The 23830-nt window shown below is 44.3% G+C and overlaps 1 protein-coding gene across 1 annotated transcript in view; it reads left to right on the forward strand.

The window, feature by feature from the left end:
• The window catches only part of RBFOX1 (RNA binding fox-1 homolog 1), a 440214-nt gene that overhangs the window by 382825 nt on the left and 33559 nt on the right, over positions 1–23830 (forward strand). Inside the window, exons 10-11 of the mRNA XM_007939608.2 lie at positions 11576–11618; positions 17521–17585. Of these exons, the coding sequence (XP_007937799.1) occupies positions 11576–11618; positions 17521–17585 (108 nt within the window). The remainder of the gene's footprint in view (positions 1–11575; positions 11619–17520; positions 17586–23830) is intronic.

The following is a 23830-nucleotide window of genomic DNA, read 5'->3' on the forward strand; positions in this document are numbered from 1 at the left end:
CCCAGCATAGTCGATACCGAGCTCTCCAGCTTCATCTCTAAAGAGGCGATAATAATATTATCCATCTTTTAAAGGTTTTAAGAGGATTAAATGGGATAATGAGCACAGGAAGCTTAGACGAGGGGCTGACACATACTAATTGCCGTATAAGTAGCGGTGGAGAGAAAGCAGACAGCTTGTTGATGAACAGGTAGTCCATTGAGCACTTCCGTGTCACACTGCAGACGAGGCAGACCACACCGGCTCCTTATTTTGTCAGCAGCAGGTATATCACTCACGTTCTTGTTCATTTTCTCCCGAACATTCAGAAGGCACACTTGGTGCAAACAGGCAATGCATTCAGGTGTAGTTTGTAGTGTTACGTGCCGTCAAGGCGATCCTACTCGCAGTGACCCCATGAGCTAAAGAATAACTGGCCCCTGGGTTTTCTAGGTTGTAATCTTCACAGGACTGGGCAGTGGTTCATTCTGTTATACACAGGGTCGCTATGAGTTGAAACCCACTCAATGGCACCTCACAGCAGTCTTTGCAGGAGCAGATTGCCAGTTCTTTGTCCTACAGAACTGCTGGGTGGATTCAAACTGCCACGTTTGGGTTAGTAGCTGACTGTGTAATCATCTCATCACCAAGGCTCTTTGTAGTTTATAATAAAAAAAAATCCTAAAAAACAAACTCCCTGCCATCGAGTTGATTCCAACTCATAGCAACCCCCATTGGGTTTCCAAGGCGGTAAAATCTTTATGGAAGTAGATTGCCCCATCTTCCTTCTATGGACTGCTTGGTGGGTTCAAACCAGCAACCTTTTGGTTGGCAGTCAAATGCCTGAGGCACTGAGCCACAAGGCTCCTTGTAGTTCACAAGAGCAGCTAGAATTCTCCCTTTCCTTTTTCCGCAGGGCCTCTGAATGCCCCAGCGTCCTTCTTCCTGCCCTTACAGGATGGCAGGCACCCTCCAGGCCTTGAGCCACTCACCATCTGTTCCTCTTGCATGTCTGCTCTTCCTTCCTCTCCACTGAGCTGCTCCTTGAGATTTCTGCATCACCTGCTCAGCGGTCCCTGACCTCTGTCACTAGCCCTGCTTCCTTCTGTTACACATTCAAAGCACCATTGTTTTTCCCCTTCACTGGGCCTGTCACACCTGCGGTCTCACATGTGCGTGCATGGCTTTGTGGCTGTGCCTCCCATCCCCACCTTGCTAGTAAGCTCTGTGAGGGCAGGTCTAGTGGGCTGGCTTGCCCACTTGGGCTCTGTGCCTTAGCGTCATGATTGGAGTCTAGGAAACACGCAGTTACTATTTTGCTCGTGCCTGGATTGCGTTCTGTCCATACTGCTGGGCTGCTTTCCTACCTTGTGGTCCAGTTTTGGAATTCTCCTGCACTAGTAACAGCCACTGGCCCCAAACAGCCTGATCAGTGACAACCCTGGGAGTGTGGACACCTTCCTCCAGATCAGCTACTGAATTCTGCCTGGAGTCATGTTCTCCCACCTCCCTTTTCAAATATGGGTGATATGCACCCAGCAGGTTATCAGCAAGGTAATGTGTTAGGGCATTTAGTGGGATCAAATGACAAAGAAGCTATGGGGCACGTCTCTTAAGGCAGAAGAGACCACATACATACGTACTTTTCAAATGCGGTAGAAATTAATGGGTAGCCTTGATGAGAGCCAGAAAAAGGGATATTGGTGTTCACAGGAGGGAGAAAGAGCTGAGGTTTGGGTGGGTGTAGGGGGAAAAGCTCACTGAGGTGCTGAGGCTGAATAAGTGCTGCAGTGCCGTGAGTCCCTGCGTGGTACACACAGTTAATGCACTTGGCTGCTAACCGAAAGGTTGCAGGTTCAAGTCCATACAGAAGTACTTCAGAATAAAGGCCTGATGACCTCCTTGGGAAACATCAGCCGCTGAAAACAAACCCCATGGGGCAAAGTTCTGTTCTGATACACGGGGTCCCATGAGTCAGGGGTGCCTTGAGAATAATCATCACCCGGTGACCATGTTGTAAGCACCTCCTTTCTCTCATGCATGTTACTCATCATGTTACGCACCTTATCACACTGTTCTTTCAGGACATGGCCGCTTATTAACTTTTTTCTCTATGTTACATCAAAGTAAATGAAGCTCAGATAAATAGCTATGTCATTTGGTCAAGGGCACATAGCTACTAGTTGGTGAGGCTGAAACTTGACCCTGATACCCATTTATCCTGGTTCTTGAATGGTGGCCTGCTTTGGAATGAGGATGTATAGAAGAGGGAAGAAAAATAATAATAATAATTCCAAACACAGGAATAGAATACGCAATAGCATGGCAGAATGAAGGAACGGGACAAACGCTCTCTTGATCTGGCTAAATGATTCGTTTTGGGTTCTGGGCCCAAAGTCAATACTTATTGCTCTCCTTCATTCATCAGATCTGCTCCAAGTCCTGTTGGCAGAGGCTAACCCTGCCTGCCGCCCCCCAGCAGACTCTCTCTTTTTATGCTGGAAATGTTGAAAGGGAATGCTAAGAGCAGCCCGCAACACTGAGCAGGCCAGTATCTCGGATTAGGGGTTCACGCCACCTGACAAGGGCTCTCCTGAACTGTAGCTCTCTCAGATCAAAATGAAAACAGCTGAAATCCCTGCCTACCGACCTCCTTCGTGTGTGAAATCCCTGCCACCTTTAGAGGGATAATGGGACTTGGGGTTTAGCCAATCAACTCCGCAAAGCACTGTGAAGCGCACTGTGGTCTTCTCCAGCAAACCAGTGTCACTGCTGCGTGTGTGCGTGTGTGTGCTGTAAAGTGGCTTCCCTGGCTCAGTACACATGGCTGAAATGTGAGTCCACTCTGCTGCTGAAATCTGCTGGAACCCTTGGTGATCCAAGCTGGGCTTCTACTAGAACCCTGGTACCTCCAACCTGGGGCTCACAGGTCCTCTGCCAGAATCCTAAATCATCCGGAAATGCCATGGGCGGACATCAGGGAAGGTGGTTAATAACAACCACCAGCCTTTGGGAAGCCCCGGTGGAGAAAGGCATTTGTACACTGCAGAAGCCTGGGAGCCTCACAGAAGCCTTGAGAGGCACTCGGGCTACACAGGATCCTTGTGAACTCCATTTCAGTGCAGAGGGGTTTTAAGTTCATGTGATCACAGTGCTACAAGCTGCTTATCCTGGCTGCCTTTCCCAAGGTGCACCAGGAAACTTCTGGAAAAATCCAAGGGGGTTTGTCTTTTTTTTTTTTTTTTTCCTCTCCAGAGAAGTTTCTTCTTTCCTGGATGCTGAGCCTACAGAGATCTGAAGCTAGGCTCCTTGAGTCATGCCATGTGCCATGAGCTTGTCCTGATCTGGATGTAATGTCTATAATTGCACACACATATGTATCAACATGTGCAAACACATGCACATGCATACCCTGACACACATGGACATGATAGATGCATAAAACCCAAACCAAACTCATTGCTGTCAAGTTGATTTCAATTCATAGCGACCCCTCCTTGGGTTTCCAAGAGAGTATCATTATGGAAGTAGATTGCTCAGTCTTCCTTCTGAGGAGTGGCTGGTGGGTTTGAACCATCAGCCTTCTGGTTAGCCATCAAATGCCTTAGGGACTACACCATCAGAGCTCCCTGATGGATGTATACAAACACATATACATGCATTTATATACACACATACACTAACACACATACAGGGAGCCGTGGTGGTGCAACAATTAACTTGGTGGTTCACACACACCTAGCAGTTCCATGGGAGACACACTTTGCAATCTGCTCCTATAAAGACTACAGGCATGAAAGCCCAATGGGGCATTTCTGATCTGTCACTTGGGGTCATGAGGAGTTAAAAAACAACTTGACAGCACCCAACAAAACCACCACAAACATGTATACATGTACTAACACACATACACATATGCACACAGATACATATATGTAAACATGTACACATATAGTAACACAGATACATATGCATTCATTTACATATGCACACACATGCTATATAAACACATATTCACATGTACTAACAGATATGCACATATATGTATTCCTATATATATATATGTACACACACATGCATATATAAACACAACATATACCAACACAGATACACACATGTATTCATATACATGTGCACACACATGCATATGTAAACACATACCATACATATGCATGCTCTAACACATATAACTGGAGCTTGTCCCTTAGATTTGCTGTAAAAGACTAGCAAATAAAATTGCCAAGTAGATGATTATAATATAAAAATTAGATACAGGTGAAGAAATTTCAAACCATTTGGGCAGTCCAGTCTCCCTAAGGTCATTCGTCTGTAGCCCTTGTTGGAAAAACCACATCTATGCCCCACCCTCATCAATCTTAACATTGTACAGATTTGGGGATTTGGGTGGGAGAGTTTCGTGGTGTGAGTGAATGCAAACTCTGAGTTCTTAAGACTCTCAAGCCCACCAGGCCTCTGAAGCTCAATCTCCCAGACTTGTGCCTTTCCCTGAGAGAGTGGGGGTGCTGGGTACCACATCCTGAAGCTCGGCCCTCACCAAAGCCCACCCTGATGTTCTCGGTTCCATCTATGGTGACTCCAGCCTCCTTAACCAGCGTGCAAGCTCTCCTCGCTCCTGTGGTTTGGACGAACCTGGCCAGTGCGGGTGGTTCTCTGCATGGGGAAGTGCACTAATCTGGATGTTTCTCTTTGTGTGTGCGCCCTTGCAGTGTTGTGTACCAGGATGGATTTTATGGTGCAGACATTTATGTAAGTATTCATTAACGTGCATGCCATCCCTGTTTCCTCCCAGAGTCATTCTTTTTACAAGTTTGCAGCGAATTTCTCTCTCTCTCTACTTGTTACTGTCCGTTTCCTCTTCCGAACCAGTAGGGAAGAATCGGAGGCTTCTGTCTCAGGGCACAAGGCCTTCGGCACCATGCTGTTCAGTAGAATGCAATTAACTTTTTGATCAACAGCTGAATAAAGGTGAACCCCAAAACCAAGGCATTTCTTCATGCCAAAGTAAAGAACCCAGCCCAACAACTAAAAGAAATTCTCTCTGATGTTATCAATACGGTATGTTTCCAGTGAAATATTTGGGAGAACAGCTGTCGGTACCAGCTGTAAAGGGTTAAAAGGTACTTTCATGGCTAATGTTTTCCTCATCAGTTCATCTAATTATTTATTTATTGGAAAAGCTTCAGAAAGACCGTCTCTCCCCACCCCCCCTCACATGGACATTTTTAGCAAGAAATATCTCCTAGTTCTCCCAACAAACTGTTTGCCAGCTTGAACATTGTATCCTAGCTTTCTCTAACCCTTCATTTCCTCCATTTCCCAAAAAAAGTAATCTGACTTAGAATTGGTGTTAATGGCACCCCTTTATTAAAAATTCTGTTTTTAGAAAAGAGTAGGTTGCGCCCCATCCTGGAGCCCATAACAGAACTTAGGTTTGTTGATGTAAAGGCTGTTTGTTCCTATGCCAGGATATTAGCCGCCTTGCCATACAAATGACTGGGAGCAAACACGGTGCAAAATGATTGGGAAGTACTTTTTCTGGGGGGTGTGGTGGGCTGGGATGTATATATAATCACGTAATTTTTATTACAAGCACCCTCCGGTAAGGAGGTCTGGTAGCACAGTGCGTGAGGAATTTGACTGATAACCAGAAGGTTGGTGGTTCAAACCCACCAGCCACTCCAGAGAAGAAAGATGGGGTAGTCTACTTCTGTAAATATTTACCACCTTGAAAACCCAATGAGGGTTGCTGTAAGTTGGAATCAACTCGATGGCAGTGGGTTTGGTTTGGTAGCCCTCCACTAGGCTCAGGGGAATCCTATTCGTTGTTCTGTAGACAAACAGAGAAAAATGGCACCATGTCTGATCAAATGGATGTCACAGAGGAGTCAGTGCAAAGGCACTGGTTTACTTTCTTTCCTTCTTTGTGAATTTGAAATGAGAATTATTTGGGAGATGTGGCATGAGTCCCCATCAGTGATGGACTCAGTTACATTCTATTCCTGTTGCATCAAAGGACATTCACTATAGTCTCTGGGTTGCTTTATTAATGTTTGTTTATTTTTAAATAATGAAATGAGGCAACAACCTACTTACTCTTTATTCACCCCTGAGCATCCACTCACCATTTCTGGGTAGGTTCAGCAGCTACTGCCTGCATGCTCTGTTGCCAGACTTCCCCTTGGTTCCATTCTAACTGAGAGAGCAGGCTGGGGGTGGAGCAAGCTGGTGCTGAGCCACACCCTCGGGTACCCGATGGCCCAAACCATCAGCCGGCAGCCTCAGCCTCCCTGTGTACAGCCTGTGGGTAACTTGGCAGGTGGAGGGAAGCAGGTCTATCGTTGCCATAACTGACTTTTCAATTTGGGACATGGAAGCAACTAGAGGGAGAATGGAGGAACTAATTCAAAGAATCCACCAAAAAGCAAACTACCTCCATCGATACCCACCCAAGAAAAACACTGTGGATTGTGGTGAGAATAGTTGAAAATAACAGCAAATAGTGAAACCTAACCTATCATTTGTTGAACCCATACCTTGTTGTGCTGTAGTGAGTTTTCCTACGGTTATGGCAAGGAGGTATCTTTTCATCTTGTCATAGATTCTTGTGTAACGGTGGAGATAAAAGGTACCTGGAGGTAGGGGTTGTGGGGATTCCCCAGAGAGAATGAAGAGGCAAGTTAGAATAATCAAGTAACTATTACTAGAGTAATGGAACAGTGTGTCGCATTGATCATGGCTGGTGGCTACAGTGGGAGCTCTGGTAGCATAGTGCCTAAGGCACTTGACTGCTAACCAGAAGGCTGGCGGTTCAAACCCACCAGCCACTCCTCAGAAGGCAGATTGGGCAATCTACTTCCATAATGACACTGCCTCAGAAACCCAAGGAGGGGTTGCACATAACAACAACAACAGTGGCTACAGTGGGAAATCCCCTATGTTATGTTACCTGTCACTGAGCTGGCCCTGATACATGGGAACCCCATTCAAAAACGCATTGGGCCACGATGATCCAGAGAGTTTTTTTTCATTGGCTGATTTTCAGAAGTCGATCACCAGGCCTTTCTTCCTGGTCTGCCTTAGTCTGGAAGCTCCGCTGAAACCAGTCCAGCATCCTAGCAACACGCCAGCCTCTACTGAAAGATGGATGGGGGCTGCTCGTGGGGTGCTCTGGCCCGGAATTGAGCAAACCTGGGTCTCCCCCGTGGAAGTGAGAATTCTACCACTGGCCTCCGAAAATCCACCAGAGCAACGCAAATGGAGAAGAAGGACTTAGAACAGAACAGAGGTCTCAGCCTCCAGACTAAGGGGTTGTTGGGTACTGTCCAATTGGTTCTTGATGCCTAGCAACCCCGTGTCATGGAGGAGGGCTGCCTCTCAGGGTTTGCTAGTCATCTGCACCAGAGCAGACCACCAGGTCTCTTTCCAGTGGAGTTGCTCGGTGGGTTCAAACCCCACCCTTTTGGTTAGCAGCCAAGCGCTTAACTATCATGCCACCAAGGCTCCTTTAGAAAGAGAGATTCCATCCAAAGAAGAGTCACAGAGAAGTCCCTTTTGTGCCTGTAGCTCCTTCAGGGTCATCTCGAGTCGAGAGTTAACCACAAGTGACAGCCAAGACTTTGAACCCTGTCATTTGTTTTTGGTTTTAAATGTTAGTAGGCAGAGTAGCAAGCTTCTACCTTTGGTGATTTCTGAGGGAGACAAGAGAGGAGAATCTCAGATTCTTCCTGCTCAAATCCTCCTCCACCCTGGTGTCTGTCAGAGCAACTCAAACACAGCCACCTCCCTGCTCTCCAAGGTCTTTGCCTGCCTTCTGCCTGATATTGGAGCCCTCCAGACATTTCTCAGTGCTGCCAGAGCCCAGAGGATTTGAAAGACCTGCGTGATCTTTGCAACTGACAAGCCACAACCTCCTGTCTAGAACTGCCTCCTTCAGAGAAGCGGAGGATGGAGGGGCGAGGGAGGGATGATCACAGATGTTCTGAAATTGCTGGAGGAGCTTGATTGTTAGGAGATGCTGGGAGCCAGAAACGAGAGGAAAACCAGCCAGGCTTGTTGGGGCCGAGTGCAGAGAAAAAGCTTCCGCTAAGGGATCTCACCCATGCAGGACTACTGCCTCTAGCCACAGAGGAGACTCTGGGGCACGGCGTGGCTGCCAGTCATCCAGGTGGTGGAGTGGGCTTTTGCTTCGGAATGGAGGGGGCAGAGGTCCTGTCTCAGGCCCCTTACTCCTGAGGAAGCTGACCACACACACATGCATACACATACAGTTTTATTTTAAAAGATCTGTATTTATCTAAACTATTTATATAAACTAGATAAATGCCAGGAGCTCTGGTGGCATAGTGCCTAAGGCATTTGACTGCTATCCAAAAGGTTGGCAGTTCAAACCTACCAGCCACTCCTCTGAAGGAAGATGGGGCAATCTACTTCTATAGAGACACCACCTCGGAAACCCAAGAAGGGGTCGCTATGAGTCAGGTCCAACTCAACAGCAGTTTTTTGTTCCGTTTTGTTTCGTTTTTGGTTTAGATATATACCAGTCTTTTAAAATACTTACCTCTAAAATAAAAATGTGTGTACGAGTGCAATCATATATGTAATTTGTATAATCAGCTTATCAGTAGGAGCCCTGGTGGTACAATGGTTAAACCCTCAGCTGCTAACCAAGAGGTTAGTGGTTCGAAGCCACCTAGTGGCCCCTCGGGAGAACTGGTGACCTGCTGCCATAGATTCCAAACCAAAGCAGAGCGGTTTCCATCCAGTGGATTCCAACTCATAGCGACCCTATAGGACAGAGTAGAAGTGCGCTGTAGGGTTTCCAAGGCTATAATCTTTATGGAACACACTGCCACATTCTTTTTTCCCCCAAGGAGAAGCTGGTGGATTAAAACTGATAACCCTTTGGTTAGCAGCTCAGCGCTTAACCACTGTGCGGTCAGGGCTCCTTCTAGAAACATCATGACATGCTAGAAAACCCTATGGGGAAGTTTCACTCTTGCCGTGTGGGGTTACGATTGATTTGTAATCCACTCAACAACCCAATTGCAAGAAACAACACAAAGGCAAGAATATCAATTCTACGAGCTTTTAACTGCTAGTGACACCCATTTAAATAAATAAATAATGTTTTCATTTAAAAAGCATATCAAATTACAGAAAAAAGTTAGTTGCATATAATATTAAATATTCAGCATTTTTTAAAGATAGGTATGTATATAAATTAAATATAGGCTGATCTTGTATAATACCTGTCTTTTAAAACAAAAATGTGTCTGTGCTCTGGGGCATATATATTCATGTGTGTATACAGTTTATGTAACAAGCATATCAAATTTACACGTTCATTATTACTGTTTATGACATGCACTTAAATAGGTTTGTTTTAATTAAAAGTTAGGTAAAATTAGAGAAAAAACTTAGTAATAGTAGAAATGGTAGGTGGGTATTACAAACTGTTTGAAATAAAAATAGACTATGCTTTCAAGACCTACATGGTAATTCCTTCCATTCAGGGGTGAAGCCATAGATTCAAGGGGGCTAGAAACTGACCCAGAAGGTTAAAATAAATAAGTGGATAGTGGTGTACAAGGACAGTCTCACTGAATTTCATAGAAGCATTTGTCTTAATAAAATCAAGGGGCAGTCAAAGAATGTAGCATTTGATTGGAGGATGATTATTTAAATGAAAAGAGGGCCAGGAAGATATAAAGTAATAAAAATGAGTGAAGCAAGTATTGAATTTTCACAGTCCTCAGTTCTCCTATGAAAAGTTTTGGTTTGTTGCCCTGGCTAAACACACCCATCTGAATTCCTATCCCTGTGCCACCCACAGAGCTCATAACCAGGAGCTTTCCCCATTTCCCCAGTATTTGGGCTCAGGTATCAGAAGTGCCACAGCTTCAGTAACAGGTTAAGCTGAAAAGCAGAAAGTCTCCACATCAAACCCAAGTCCTTCCTTCCTCCTGAGACCCTGCTGTCAGCGCAGTCTAACGGAGGGTCCGGGTTAGGCTGGTCCTTTGCGGGTCACCCTGGGGAAGCAAGACTCCGGGAGTTAATGGCCTGATCTATGGCCAATCACAGGCTTGATGCAGGACCAGCATTTGTTCCCAAATGCAGGGGGTCGCCCCATGCAGTATTAGCTGCCAAGTCCACGGCCGCTAAGGACATGTCCGAGATGAGCTACTCCCTGTTTCATGAACCCCCTCTTTTCTCCTCACAACAGTCCTGTGAAGTAGGAATTTCGTGACCTCCATTTTTTTCAAAAGAGGGAACATCATTTTCCAGAAAAGAGATTAAATAATCTTTACAGAAACCTCCCTGAGCCTGGGGTTTGAGCCCACATGATCTGGCCCGAGTTCAAGGCTTAAGCACTGAGCCAACAGATGAAGTCACTGCCCTTTGCAAGCCCACTCTGAAAAATGCAGTGAAAGAAAGCAGAGGAGGGCTGAGACGGAGAGGTCGGAGTGGGACGGCCACTGCAGAATAACACCTACCTGTGAAACATTCACAAAAGCCTTGAAATCTAGGGATGAGAGAGAGGAGGAGGCAGGGAGACAGAGAGAGAGACAGAGTCAGGGAGACAGGGACAAGGAGACAGACAGGGAAGGGCCAGGAGAGAGAGATGCAGAGACACAATTTACACATTGACAGGTACAGCTCTGAAAGTTTAGATTTTAAACTAAAAAAGAAAAGTTAAATAAAACTAAACTGGAAAGAGTATGCAAGAGATGCAAGCATGCACACGTATATGTGTCTGTGTCTCCTTATACGACAGGCTTTCAAAACGTTCGACCACATAGATGGGGAGCTGGAAAATTGAACTTCAGTCTCTAGCATCACATGAAAGATTAGCCTGGCCCGGGAATAACTAAATGCCAAATAGTGCTTCTCATTGTGTAGACAGGGTCAGTAGGCCCCTGCCCATGTTAGACGGGAAGGAAGTGAAGGCATGCGGATGCCATATGCATGACCAGTAGCTTTTCTGGACATGCATATTGATGTTTTCCTAAGGCACCTATTACAAAAAGTAACTTTTGTCATTTTTCACGTGCTTCATTATTTATTTCACAAAATGTAATTCTGCTCTCTGCTGTTAGGTGGAAATTAACTTAAAAAAAAAAATGGTATAGATGGAATCATGGTTGCCACTCTGCTGTTGTCTTAACTGCCCCAGTTATTAGGCATCAAAATGAAATCCTAGGTGTTCCACTCTCCGTCACGACACAAAGAACGGAATTTGAGATCGTTAACTTGAACTGCTAGGACATACGTTGAAGGTTGAGAAGCCATGAAATTACCCTTTTTCCTTCTTTAAAAGTAAACACCGGTTACCACGCAAATATAATTAATGTACTTCAGTCTCAACCCACTCTTCTATAAAAGAGTGAATTTGCCATCAAACAATGGTTGGCCACACTTTGTTCCCCGTGACGTTTGGTGGGTTATCTCAGGTCCTAGTGATGATGTGAGAAGCAAACTTGTAAATGGATTGCTCTGAAATTTCTGTCTGATGATGCATTTTCTTTTATTTATTTCAGTTTTGCATTGAAAACATTACATTTCTGTTTCCTTATAGAGTAGTGTATCAAGAGCCTGTGTATGGCAATAAATTACTGCAGGTATGAATTCCCAACTGGTGGAAAACCCCTCACTCTGATCTGGGTTTGCTGTGGAATCCTACTAACAAGACAACTTCCGGGGAGGGGAGATGTTTTCTAACCCAGGAGGAAAGACTCAACTGAATTTTCCAGTTTTGATGTTCGTTCTTCTAGAGCAGGGATGGTCATCTTTAGATTGTCCCTGCTCCTCTGATGTGTGTACTGATTGGCTTGGGCAGACCCTTCCAACATGAGGGCTGTTTTCCTGTCTGGCCGGCCTGGGCTATGAGCTTGGTTAGGTCATGAGTCCATCACATTGGGAGGCTTGCGATGTGATGCACTCCCAAAGCATTGACACAACCAACATCAATTCAGTGAAACAAATTCAAGGGTTTCATGGAATGAATTCTCTGGGTAAGTTTTCAATAGGTTCCTAGACTCATCTAGAATGGTTAACCCAAATACCTCCTGGAAATCCAGCTTTGAGAGTCAGAATAAGGTGCCCTGGTGGTGCGGTTGTTAAGCGCTCAGCCGACAGCGGAAAGGATGGCAGTTGGAGCCCACCCAATGGGTCCCGAGGGAAAATGGCCTGGCAATATGCTTCCATAAAGATTATAGCCAGGAAAACCGTTTGGGGCAATTCTGTTCTGTCACATGTGGTCACTGTCAGTCGGAACCAAGTAGAAGGCATCAACCACAACAACACAACCAACGTAGCTCTCCCTGGGCTCATTGTAGCTGGTCAGAAATTTGCTTCACACCTATTGTTACTGCTTTCAAACCAGTTTCCCTCTGTTGAAGCAACTCACAGATAAACAAATTTATAGGAAGGCAAAAGAGTCACACTTGACTTACACACACACTCCGTTACACTGGAGTGTAACAGGCTGAGACTCCCCCAATCTGGTCTATAATCAAACACTAAAAGCGGCAAATAAAAATGAAAAGAAATGTAAGGAAAGATCAGGGGTTGTTTTATGGCCTGGGCTTCCCCAGGCCCTGCAGGTCCCACTCGTATTCACTATTAAGTCAGTTAAGAAAGCACATATTTCTTTTTACCATCAGCATTGATCACGTCTTAATAAAAAATCTAACAGGAAAAGGGGGCAGGTAGGCCTAAGAAAGCAGAGAATAATCCACTTTGCTAAGATCAGCATTCATCGTCCCATCTCAAGAACACGAAATGTCAGTTGCCACACTTGAGAGCTGGCTGTATGAAGCCGACAAATGGGCAGAATGGTTCATACCGCAGTTTCCACTTCACAGATGTTTCTCTGTTACCGTAGTCAATGAAATGTTCACTGAGCTACATGTTTCATGATCCACCTGCTTTGCACAAAGTGAAGCCCTCGCATATTCTCAGTAAGGAGGCCCCTGCTAGCTTTGACTAAGGCCGTTATCACTTTATTGGACTCCCTGGGAGGTGCAACAGTTCCCACCCTTGGCTCCTAACCCAAAGGTTGGCCGTTCAGATCCACCCAGAGGCACCTCAGAAGAAAATCCTGGTCCCCGACTTCCTCAAAACCAGCCATTGAAACCCTGCAGAGTACAGTTCTACCTGATCCACACAGGGTTGCCGTAAGCTGGAAGTGGTTCCATGGCAACCGTTTCTTTTAGGCACCCAAGCTGAAGAGAAGAAGTAGACATGTACAGTCCTGCTGTCCCACGTCCCCACCAGTGTGTTCAATTTGCATCCCCCTTTTTAAGTAATTCACTTAGCTGCTGCAACTTCTTTTTCCAAAAGAATGCTGTAAAGTTGAAGGCTTGCTTTCCATGGTCAAGGTCTCGGAGACACCTTGGATTGGAGGGCCACAAGGTCATCAGTGTCATGTTAGGATGGCCCACCAAAGTGCCTAAGGCACTTGACTGCTAACCAGAAGGCTGGTGGTTCAAAGCCACCAGCCACTCCTCGGAAGGAAGGTTGGGCAATCTACTTCCATAGTGATACCGCCTCAGAAACCCAAGGAGGGCTTGCTATGAGTCGGATCCGACTTGATGGCAGTGAGGGTTTTTTTTTTTTTTTTTTTGGCAAGTTTTCCCCAACCGTCTCGGGGAAAAGTTTTAGGCCCTTAATTGGTGTCTTCTTCAGTGGACCGCCAGAGGCCTTGCTAACAAAAAAAAAAAAAAAAAAAAATTCTCAGACCCTGTGAGCCTGTGTCCCCATAGCCACAATTTTGGAGAAACAACCCATCATGTCCGTTTCACAGTGATACTTTACGTGTGATCACACAAATCTTTTGCTTGTCGACATGTGAAAAAGGAGTCTGTGTTCTGAGAAGGGAATGTTGAACCATCTTATGCTCCTCACCCCCTTTTCCTTCGGTTTATGAGTGGGAATGTTCTAGTTGGCAAGCACACAGTTCGGTCCGAGGCACTGGGAGGACCGGGTTTGATGTGAACACGGTCTGCTGGTAGCACTTGAGTCCTCCTTCTCCAGACACTCGCATGGAACCTTGTAGAAGTCCTGGCCATGCTCAGCGAGCCGCAAAATATGGGGCAATCAAATTGATGAGAGTCACCCGTTAGAAAGGCAAATTAAAGCAATTTGTATTTTTGTTGTTGTTCATTTTACAGCGTGGGCACATGAGCACTAAGTTAATACACAATTCTGTCATTGTCTGAAACAGATTTCATGCGGAAGAACAATTGCAGGGAAAGACGGTGCAGTGCATACACTCGGACGTATCGAGCCACCAAATCCCCATTTTTAGTTATTACCTGTGTCAGGGATCACTTAGATCTGTGCAGTTTTAATAGTGTAACTCCCAGCCATAGGAGGCTTTTTAAATCTTAATTCAAATGAACTAGATTAAAATAAAAAATGCAGCTAATTGCACAAGTCACATTTCAGGCACTCAATAGTCACTAACGACAACGTTCCAAAAATCAAACCAGTTGCCAACTTCAACTCATGGTGACCCCAAGTGTGACAGAACTGTGCTCCTTAGGGTTTTCAATGGCTGTTTTTTTTTTTTTTTTTTTTTTTGGCAGTAGATCACCAGGCCTTTCTTCTAGGGCACCTCTGGCGGGGTTCAAACCACCCACTGTTTGGTTAGTAGGCGAGCCCTTAATGGTTTGTGCCACCAGGGCACTCCTCCACTGGTGATAAGTAGCCACCATGTCGAACAGCACAGGTGTGGAGTGTTCCCATCACCACCAGAAACCCAGCTGGACAGCACTGAAGCCTTATCAAGCTCCAGGTCTCCCCACTGGCTGCCTTGACTTCTGAACCAGGATGCTTGTGAACCAACCTCTCCCTAACAGAGACAAACATCAGGGCATCGACTATTTGTGTCTGCCTTGGATACTGATGCTCATTTTGCCTAAATGGCCACATTGTGTGCACATGGAATGGAAGTCCTTCCAGCGTCTTCACGGGTGGCCACCCCTCTTGTGCAGAAGGATCCCGAGTGTACACACGTGCATTTTATGTTTCTGCGAGGGCTTCCAAACAAGTCATCAGTATGGTTCTATGTCCGTTACTCCCTATCCCCACTCCAGCCCTTCTTCCTGCCTGTCAGCCTCACTCACTGCTTTCACTGGCCAAACTACGACAGCTTCAGGGACAGATACAAATCCAAGTGGACATTACTAGATGTTTCTACTGAGTCCCAAATCACAGTTTTTATGGCATCTGGTGACCTATGTAAACACCTTCTCCCCCAAATCCCAGAGAGAAAAAAATTTACACACACACACACACATACACACACAAACATTTTCTCCCTTCAAAGTTTCCAGCCAATTACAGTTAACCTATAGTGCAAGCAGTCAAGTGCTGGGCCACTAGCTGGAAAGTTAGCAGTTTGAACCCATGCAGAGACACCTTGGAAGACAGCCCTGGTGATCAACGTATGAAAAGTCACAGCCTTGCAAACCCCATGAGTACTGTTCTATTCTGTACACATGGAGGCCTCAGACGCCAACTGCCACCACCAGCAACTAGCCAAACCCTGTCCCTCCTTAAGTTTCATATCCCCACCACCACACCTGTCCTGCATCTTTCTGTATGCCTCGTGGGAGACAGGCAAACAGATGAAAAGCATGCCTCCTGAAACCTGGTGACCTAATTTCCCCCAGCCCATCAGTTTGTGTCGGAGCCCAGTGCTGGTACGACATACTGCTTTGCTTGTACAACTCCTCAGCAAATTTTAATGAGTTTCCGGGTACCTAATTAGACAACATGGTGCCTGGAACACCAGGTGGTGGCTGGCTAGCACCTGTTTTTTAACTTCCACATTGTTTTCTAGAGGAGATTAAAAAAAAAAAAAAAACTGGCTCCAAATTATTGGTGGTTATCTGTCAGGATGTCTGGGATCTGTCTTCTCTGGGGCTGATCCAAAGAATGAACATCTGAAAGGATGTTCGTGGATTTGCTGTGCAAGTAAGACACACACACACACACACACATACACAGACACAAAGTTCCTTGCAAAGTGAGCTGTGGCTGGAAGAGGGTTGAAGGAAATGGTTGAGCAGCTCACCCACATTTTGAAAGATGCCTTGTGCAGCTTTTCTGCTTCAACGATTCCTTTCCGATGACTTGGTTGCCTCCTGTACATGGAGCCAAATTTAATCAACTCCCCCAGTCCTGGTTTTATCAGTAGATATCACGGCCTTGAAAAATCTGTGGGGTAGATGTGTCCCGCACACATGCTGTCATGACTCGCAGTCAATGTGAAGGCATCTACCCACCACCACTCTCAGACGCACTATCCTGACCTGAGTTGCCCAGTTCGGTAAGGGCGAGAGCCCCTCTGCGGAGGACCACGGGCCTGTTTCTTCTCATCACATCTTGAACAGCCCCTGTGTCATCTGTCAGTGGTGACTGGGTCCTGTTTCTTAATTGTGCCAAGATCGTTCAGCAATGCCTGATGCATCGTTGTGGTCCGCTGAACAAGAAGCTCTGTTATTTTCACAGTTTGATCATCGATGCACCACTGAACACAGTTCCTTTCAAAGATGCACATTTGCTTGTCCTCTCTGCTTAATTGAACAATTACAATTACCGTTACATCCAGCTAAATGTTAATGATATTTTTTTCGGAATTTTTTCTCTTAATGGTTTTGTTTACAAATTGGAAGATGTTATCATATTTTGTACACCAAACCAATCCCCCATCTGAACCCGTGTGGTTGAGCTGAAAAGACCGAATTTGCAAGAAACATCCACCATTCCTTTTTATAATGATTATGTAGCTTTTAGAAAACTAAAGAGCCTTCTTTATTAGCTTGAGTAGTCAAACGATCATACATGTGGGAGATGACGGCTAACTTCCAATCAAAGGATTGTGTGATTTGTCCTTTTTTAAAAATAAGAGGGCATCTACTTGACCTCTAGTTTGTTATTGTTGTAAAAATGCAGAAAATGCATTTGCCAGTTCAACATTCTTCCTGTCTACAATTCAGTGAGATCAGTTACATCAGTCCTGTTGTGCAGACTTCACCGATAGCCTTTGCCAAAATTTCCATCCCATCCACAAAAACTCGGTGCTTCCTAAACTTCTAAGAATCAGAGACCGTTGGCATAAAATTTACAAAAATGACTAACAAGTAATGGTTAAGCATAATCATTTCAGAACATCTGGGAAGTGCAGCTAACTATGAAGAGTGTTTAAATAATTTCCTGTGGTTTTCCCCATCCCAAGACAATCACCGTTAATTAACATGCAGGTGTATTTCCTTCCGAGGGCCTGGCTTCATCTGGGTGTGGTTCAAACTGCTAACCGTTAACATCCAGCTGGGGTTGATCTCAAGCCCTTATCTCCCCAGCGTGTTCTTCTGCTTCGATACTAAGCTCATTAACCGCAACCTTAGGTTGGTAGAGTTGGGTTAACGGCTGTTCTTGTGTGGTCTCGCTACTGGGCGTCCCCCGAGCTGGGCTCCTGTGCGTCTCTGAGTCTACTTTCTCCTTGTGTTGTAGGGTGGTTATGCTGCGTACCGCTATGCCCAGCCTACTCCTGCCACTGCCGCTGCCTACAGTGACAGGTAAGCATCTTTCTTCACGTGCTTGCAGAGCACTTGCAAATTAACTTAGCTGGTGGGAGAGGAGCGTCTTGGCCAGCCTTGGTGGAAATGCATGACTGCTTGGGAGGTGGCACCCAAAAGTCAGCTGTCACAGTGAAAGTACACACGGCGCCACCTAGAGTGGGGATGAACGAATAAGACTCGTTCATTGTGAACTCCTCTTCCTCTCTGCCAAGACACAAAGCAATGATACGTCTTGTCCCTCTTGAGTTGTTTTATAGATCTCTCGATTCCTGTGCCAACACACCTTGCATGCACACACGGTAGACTCCCCGTACAACCTTCTCATGGTCTTCTACATAAGACCATGGCTTCATCTAACTCAGAGCAAGAAAACAGAAGATGACCCTGCAGGTGTTTACCTAGATTTCAAGCCCACTCTGTCTCGTTTTGCAATGTTTTACAGCAGGGGAAGCCTTCCCTCTGTTGCATTTTAAATTTTAACTAAAGGAAACGGGGAGGGTGTTTATCTGGCACTCATAAGGAGATGCATTCTTTTTGGCAATGCCCAGTGTCCGATCCTGTAACCGTCAGTCAACTTATATTTGCAAATGCACATGATGTGTGGAGACTGACAGTGCAAGGGACTGGTGTTTGCAGAAGTCAGGGTGGACTGGCGGGGAGCTTTGTTACTTGGGCTTAACAAATGAGTTGGTTCCTGAAGCAGCAAGCCAGAGCGATTTTTGTATATTGTGCCTTAAGAAAAAAAAAAAAAAAAAAAACAATGTGCGTGTTTTCATATTGAATGCAACTCCTTGGCTCTGTTTTCTGAGGACACAAATGTGAATGTTCAGGTGCTATGCATGCCCGGTCGTCATGGAGGTGCTTCTTCTGGTAATGACATCTTTGATTTTCCAATCTGTCTCATGAATAAAATAATAATTATAACAATTTGCATGTGTGGCTGAGGCATGCTGGGTCAGACAGGTAAGCAGGTGATGTCTTTGACTCTTGGTGGAGAGGTATCGGCAGCCACTGGTCTCCCCACCCGGCCTGTTGCGACTGAGCTCCTACCCAGGTTTACTGTGGTGTGCTTTCTCTGCAGTTGCATTTCATTCCTCACAAGGTGTGTTGTTAGCTCATTGCAGCTGTGGGATTCTTCTGTGATCTAATAAAAGCAAGATCAAATCCTGAACCCTAAAAGCTACACTTTGAAAACCCCATGCAGAAAAATTTATGACCAATGGCTCTTTGGCAAGATAGGGTTGGGCATCGGCTGTCTGGTTGTACTCAGGTATGATGATGACGATGATGGTTTTCTTATAAACGGCCGTCACAAGTGATCAAAGCTGTAGGTGGCCTCCAAATAATTCCAACAATGATCAAGATGCCATTCTAAATCTAAAAATCATCCGGTCCCCCAATACTCAGTTGCCAAGGAGCAAAATACGTTTTGTGTAAGTTACTGTTTGCAGTACACGCTGACACCGGCTTAGGAGAATAGAGAGGATTAATAAGGCTAAGAAAAATAATGACAGTCTTGAAATTCTCAAGATCATCCAACAGATAAAAAGGCTTAATGCTAGGAAATCCTGCACCCTGAAGATTCACACAGTGTCGATTGTAATGCAGTTCAGCTACAACCCTTAATTATTTTTATGAAAATACCTCTAGATGCTAACTTCTCAAACACCCACTTTGTATATAATTATAATCATAGTGACTTTAGCCTACTGTGTAATTATAAGAATCTTAAACGGATTTATTTCTTTGGATTTTTATCTTGATTCTTAGTATAAGTGCATCTGTCCTCTAGTTGGAGGGGGGAAAAAAAGTTTACAAAGATATAATTTAAATTGCTTTCTTGAGTAAGACCTATCTAGACATTTGAAAAAAATCATATCCAATACTGTTCTAAAATAAAATTACTTGACAATTCAGCCATCAACTTGAATTCATCTAAAAATGAAGTTAAAATGTTGCTTCGTTTGGAGGACCATATATGCAGATAATGTATGAAATCTGTTATTTTCATAGTAAGATGAATCGGCAATGTGTCCCATGGAGAAATTGCCCTCTCCCTTAGACTGGTAAATTTTGAAAAACCCTGCAGGTCCCACTTTACTCTATTAGCTTCAGCTGAACAAACCAAATAAATATGCCCTTCCCCACATAATTGGCCCCTTGTTCATTAGGGAAATTGACACATGAGGTCTTCCTGGTTCTGTGGAAATGGATTAGTGGCCCTATTTAACTTCATTATAAGCGAGGCACTTGCTACATATGGAATTATGACATTGAGGTCAGTGCACTGATAGGTCCAGTCAATTACCAGAAAACAATCTTTAAAATGATATTTCTGGTTTGATTTCTGAGGTGTTACCTATGAAACGGTGGCATGTCCTTTAATCTTAGTGAGTAGGTAGAGAGCAGGAAGACCATTTAATTGAAGATGTACATTCGGGGGCAAATGTGGAGTTAGCAGAATAGCTTTTGAAAGTACGTGAAAGATGACCATGCACGTAGAACGTATCTCAGGAGATATTATAAGCAGTCCCTTTTGCACTAGTGCAGCCGAGGAGCACAGTGGGGGACTTTCAGTTGTTATTCTCCAGGAGAAAAGATGACAAAGAAAACAAAACAACTTTAACCAAAAGAAACTGCTGCAAAATTAGAAGTGACATCAGCAAGAATCGAGAAGGCTTTGGTCACGCTCACGGGTTGTTAATCAATCCAAAGAGATACTGCAACAAACTTTCCCTGCAATCATGAAACTCACTCTGCAGAAGTCATGGAATCAAAAGTTTGATGTCCCCAGTTGGTAGGATTTTCCTTTCATCAGCACAAATTGAGCCATGAACAAATTAAAGATTCAGAGACCCTTGGACAACATTGAACACCAGTATGCCCAGAACTGTCCAGAGGTCCTTCCCAAGCACCTTGCAGCTCCCTGCCCATAATCTTTCCTGGTCAACTGATCACATGCTGGTGATCTGGGAGCATCCAAGAGCTCGGAACATTGACCTCCAGAATGAAGACCATCTGGTGTGGGCACAGAGTCCCCCTAAAGACAAAGACCTGAGTAGACTAGGTAATTTTATGATTCCGTTGAAGAATATAGTGGGACTAGGCAAACATCTTTTCTTGGCATTTAGGAAACATTTGGTAAGCAGTTGATCTCACCAAAACTTTATTTTTAAGCCCACTTTGATTTATGTCAAGACAACCATCCAAAGTCTGTCAAAGAAACTTGTGTTCTGAGCTTGAACCAATCAAAGCATGGCAGTGGGGCACACGGTCATGTGGTCATTGCATGCCTCTTGGTGTTGCTGATGTGTCTGTGGTACGGTCTGGAATTGACAGGTCCATCATCACATTAGCTCAATGAATGGCTTGCTTGAATTAAGCCTGAGGGCAGGCTTCTCCTTATTGACTGGCTCTTGGTTTCTTCGTGTATTGTAACTTGGTCATTGTTGCATCTTTGAGCAGCGGGGGGAGGGGTGGGGGTGGTATATTTCCTGTTCAATGAATTGTGCCACAAATATTTCTGAAAATATATATGATGTGTACAGAGCTTTAATGAAAACATGATCTTACAAGACAGACATTTGTCATGCTTGTTCTGCTTGCTAATATGTTAACATTTCCTAACGATCAGTGCATGAAAAAGTCCCTGCACATCACGGCAGAAAGGAGCTAGAAGAGACTGGGAGAGAAATACAGGGTGGGCTCTGAAGTACTAGAGTGATCTTGTTGCACTGAAACTGACCAGGGCCATTTCTTCCTTCCCATAAAGCATGCATTCCCTTGAAAGGTCCCCGAATGCCACCCAGTGTGTGACATACAGTGATAGCACTGGCCTGTAAGGGTCCCTAGAGTGAGCCAAAGAGGCGCCATGCAACAGGATTCTGTTTGGTTTTTTTTTATTTGATGCCTTTTTTGTTTTGTTTTGTTTTGAGCCCTTAGTATTTCATTTCTAATATCATATAAGATCGCACAGTATGAAATTGTTATTTTTGTGGGACAAACATGGTGGAATAGTGGCAATTTCATATGCTTCAACTTAATAGAAACCAAAAGAAAATGCCACAACATCAAGTATTTTGCTCTTTCCCTTTGAGCACATGTGTGCGTGCGCATGTGTGCACGTGCACGCGCACACACACACACACACATGCACAGCCCTGTGCTTGTCAGGGTTTCTCAAAGGACTCATAAGAGTGTCCAGTAAAAAGAAACAAGGACTTGCAAAGCCAAGCCACAAGCTAGAAAATCATTCACATCCTATATTCATAACCTATGAATAGAAGCTTCTATTTCAGGGTAGAGAAGAGGGTGAGGAGGTAGATATCGTAGCTCATTGGATGGGTGTATAGAAAGATGTATGTATGTATGGTAAGGAGGTAGGTAGACAGACAGATGGACAGAGGTACTAAGTAGATAAATAGATGGATGACTGAATACAAAAACCAAACCAAACTCACTGCCTCAGGTCGATTCTGACTCATACCAACCCCTTTTGGGTTTCTGAGGCTATAAATCTTTACAGAAGTACATTGCCCCATTTTCCTTCCATGGAGTGGCTGGTAGGTTTGACCCACCAACCTTCCTGTTAGCAGGCAAATGCCTTAGGCACCGTGCCATCAGAGCTCCTCATCTGGATACATGTATGACTGAGTAAGTGGATGGATAGATGGATGGACAGACAGACAGGAAAAGATCACCTCTCTGACCTCTCATAACGTTACATCATTGTGTAAACTGCGGGAAACAGAACTAAGTAAATTCTGTGGAAAAACCTTAGAAAGATCCAAACTGGAGAGGGAGAGTGGCAGGGAGGGAGGGAGGGAAGGAGAGAGACAGACAGACAGAGAGAGGGGGAGAGAGAGATTGGAGGTAGTTTCCATTAGTGTAGGCAGACTGCTCCTTATCTCTTTTAAGATTTTTTTACTTCCTGGACTCAGATTAAATAGAGAAATGCCTCTGTTAAAATAGAAAGGCTAATAATAATTGCATTTAAAACGATATGGTATTTTATTGGGAGTCCTTTTCAAATGATAGTCACAAAAATTAAGGTGTTAAGCATAGAAAGCAGATGAGCATTCTGAATGGAAAATGGAAATTTACCATTTATAGTTTTGGGTTGTCAGTTTTTAAAATGATCTTTCTACAAAAAAAAGTTGTACGTTAGGGAATTAATGATTTTTTTTGTTTGTTTTTTTGTTTTTTTTGTCTTGGTGTGGCGTAGAATAAGAAAACTTTAAACTATGGACAATGTGAAACCTTAATGAGGGCTAATGATACAAAGCAGATACAGAAGGTAGTTTCTTTGTTCCTCCCATCCTCTTATCTGAACCATTGTGGATCAGGATTGAAACTGTCCCTCACTAGAAAGCAGCAGCAGTGTGTTCTTTGCGAGGTGTGCAAGGAAGGTACCTCAAGAGTGGATTCAAGTGTTGTTCCAGACAGTCGTTCCCAAGACCAGTTCAAAACCTAGTGAGTGTCTCTGGTGACATGTTTACTGGCTTATGAGAATAAGAGAACAACAAAGACAGTATACTGTGGTTGTCAACTCTCTTTTCTAGGGAAGGATCAGACTTGATTCCTTTGTCCTCCTCACGTACTATTAAAATAGCTTTCCTTTTATGAAATGACGACACTAGCAAATAATAGCTTTGTTCTTTTTTTATCCAGTTTTGGTTTTCATGCTCCGACCTGGCAAAATAAAAGTTGGGTACACTGGGCTAAAGCAAAAAAAAATCCATTGTCATTGAGCAAATTCTGACTCATGGTGACCCCGTGTGTTAGAGTCCACCTCCATTTTATTTTATTTAAGCTTACAATCTTTGTGTGTGTGTGACATCCACTTTAAAAATACATAGTGAAGGCATTGTGAGACTCGGTGATGCCAGAGGTGGGATTCTCAGATTAACGAGAAGCCAGGAAACAAGGTGTAGATGGCACGAGGTGTAGTTCACGGTGATTTAGAAGGTGCCATCTTACCAACTGAAACAAGGATCTAGGGACCAGGAGGAAGATATTTGGGATTCATATTCCAGCCTGTTGAGTCAAACATGACCACAAACAGGAATAACTCTTCTGTATCTTTTTTAGATAATATGCTCTTGAGGTTGTCCCTGTTATAGTTTTGTTTCTTAGGCTGTTTTTTTTTTTTTTTTTTCAATCTTTTTATATTATTTTCACACAATCTAATGAGTTCTCCAGCTGCAACACTTAATTCAGATTTAGCAAATGGACTTATCAAA

The sequence above is a fragment of the Orycteropus afer genome, unplaced genomic scaffold, assembly GCF_000298275.1.
Source record: "Orycteropus afer afer isolate SDZICR_OR568_19922 unplaced genomic scaffold, OryAfe1.0 scaffold00061, whole genome shotgun sequence".
NCBI classification, from domain to species: domain Eukaryota; kingdom Metazoa; phylum Chordata; class Mammalia; order Tubulidentata; family Orycteropodidae; genus Orycteropus; species Orycteropus afer.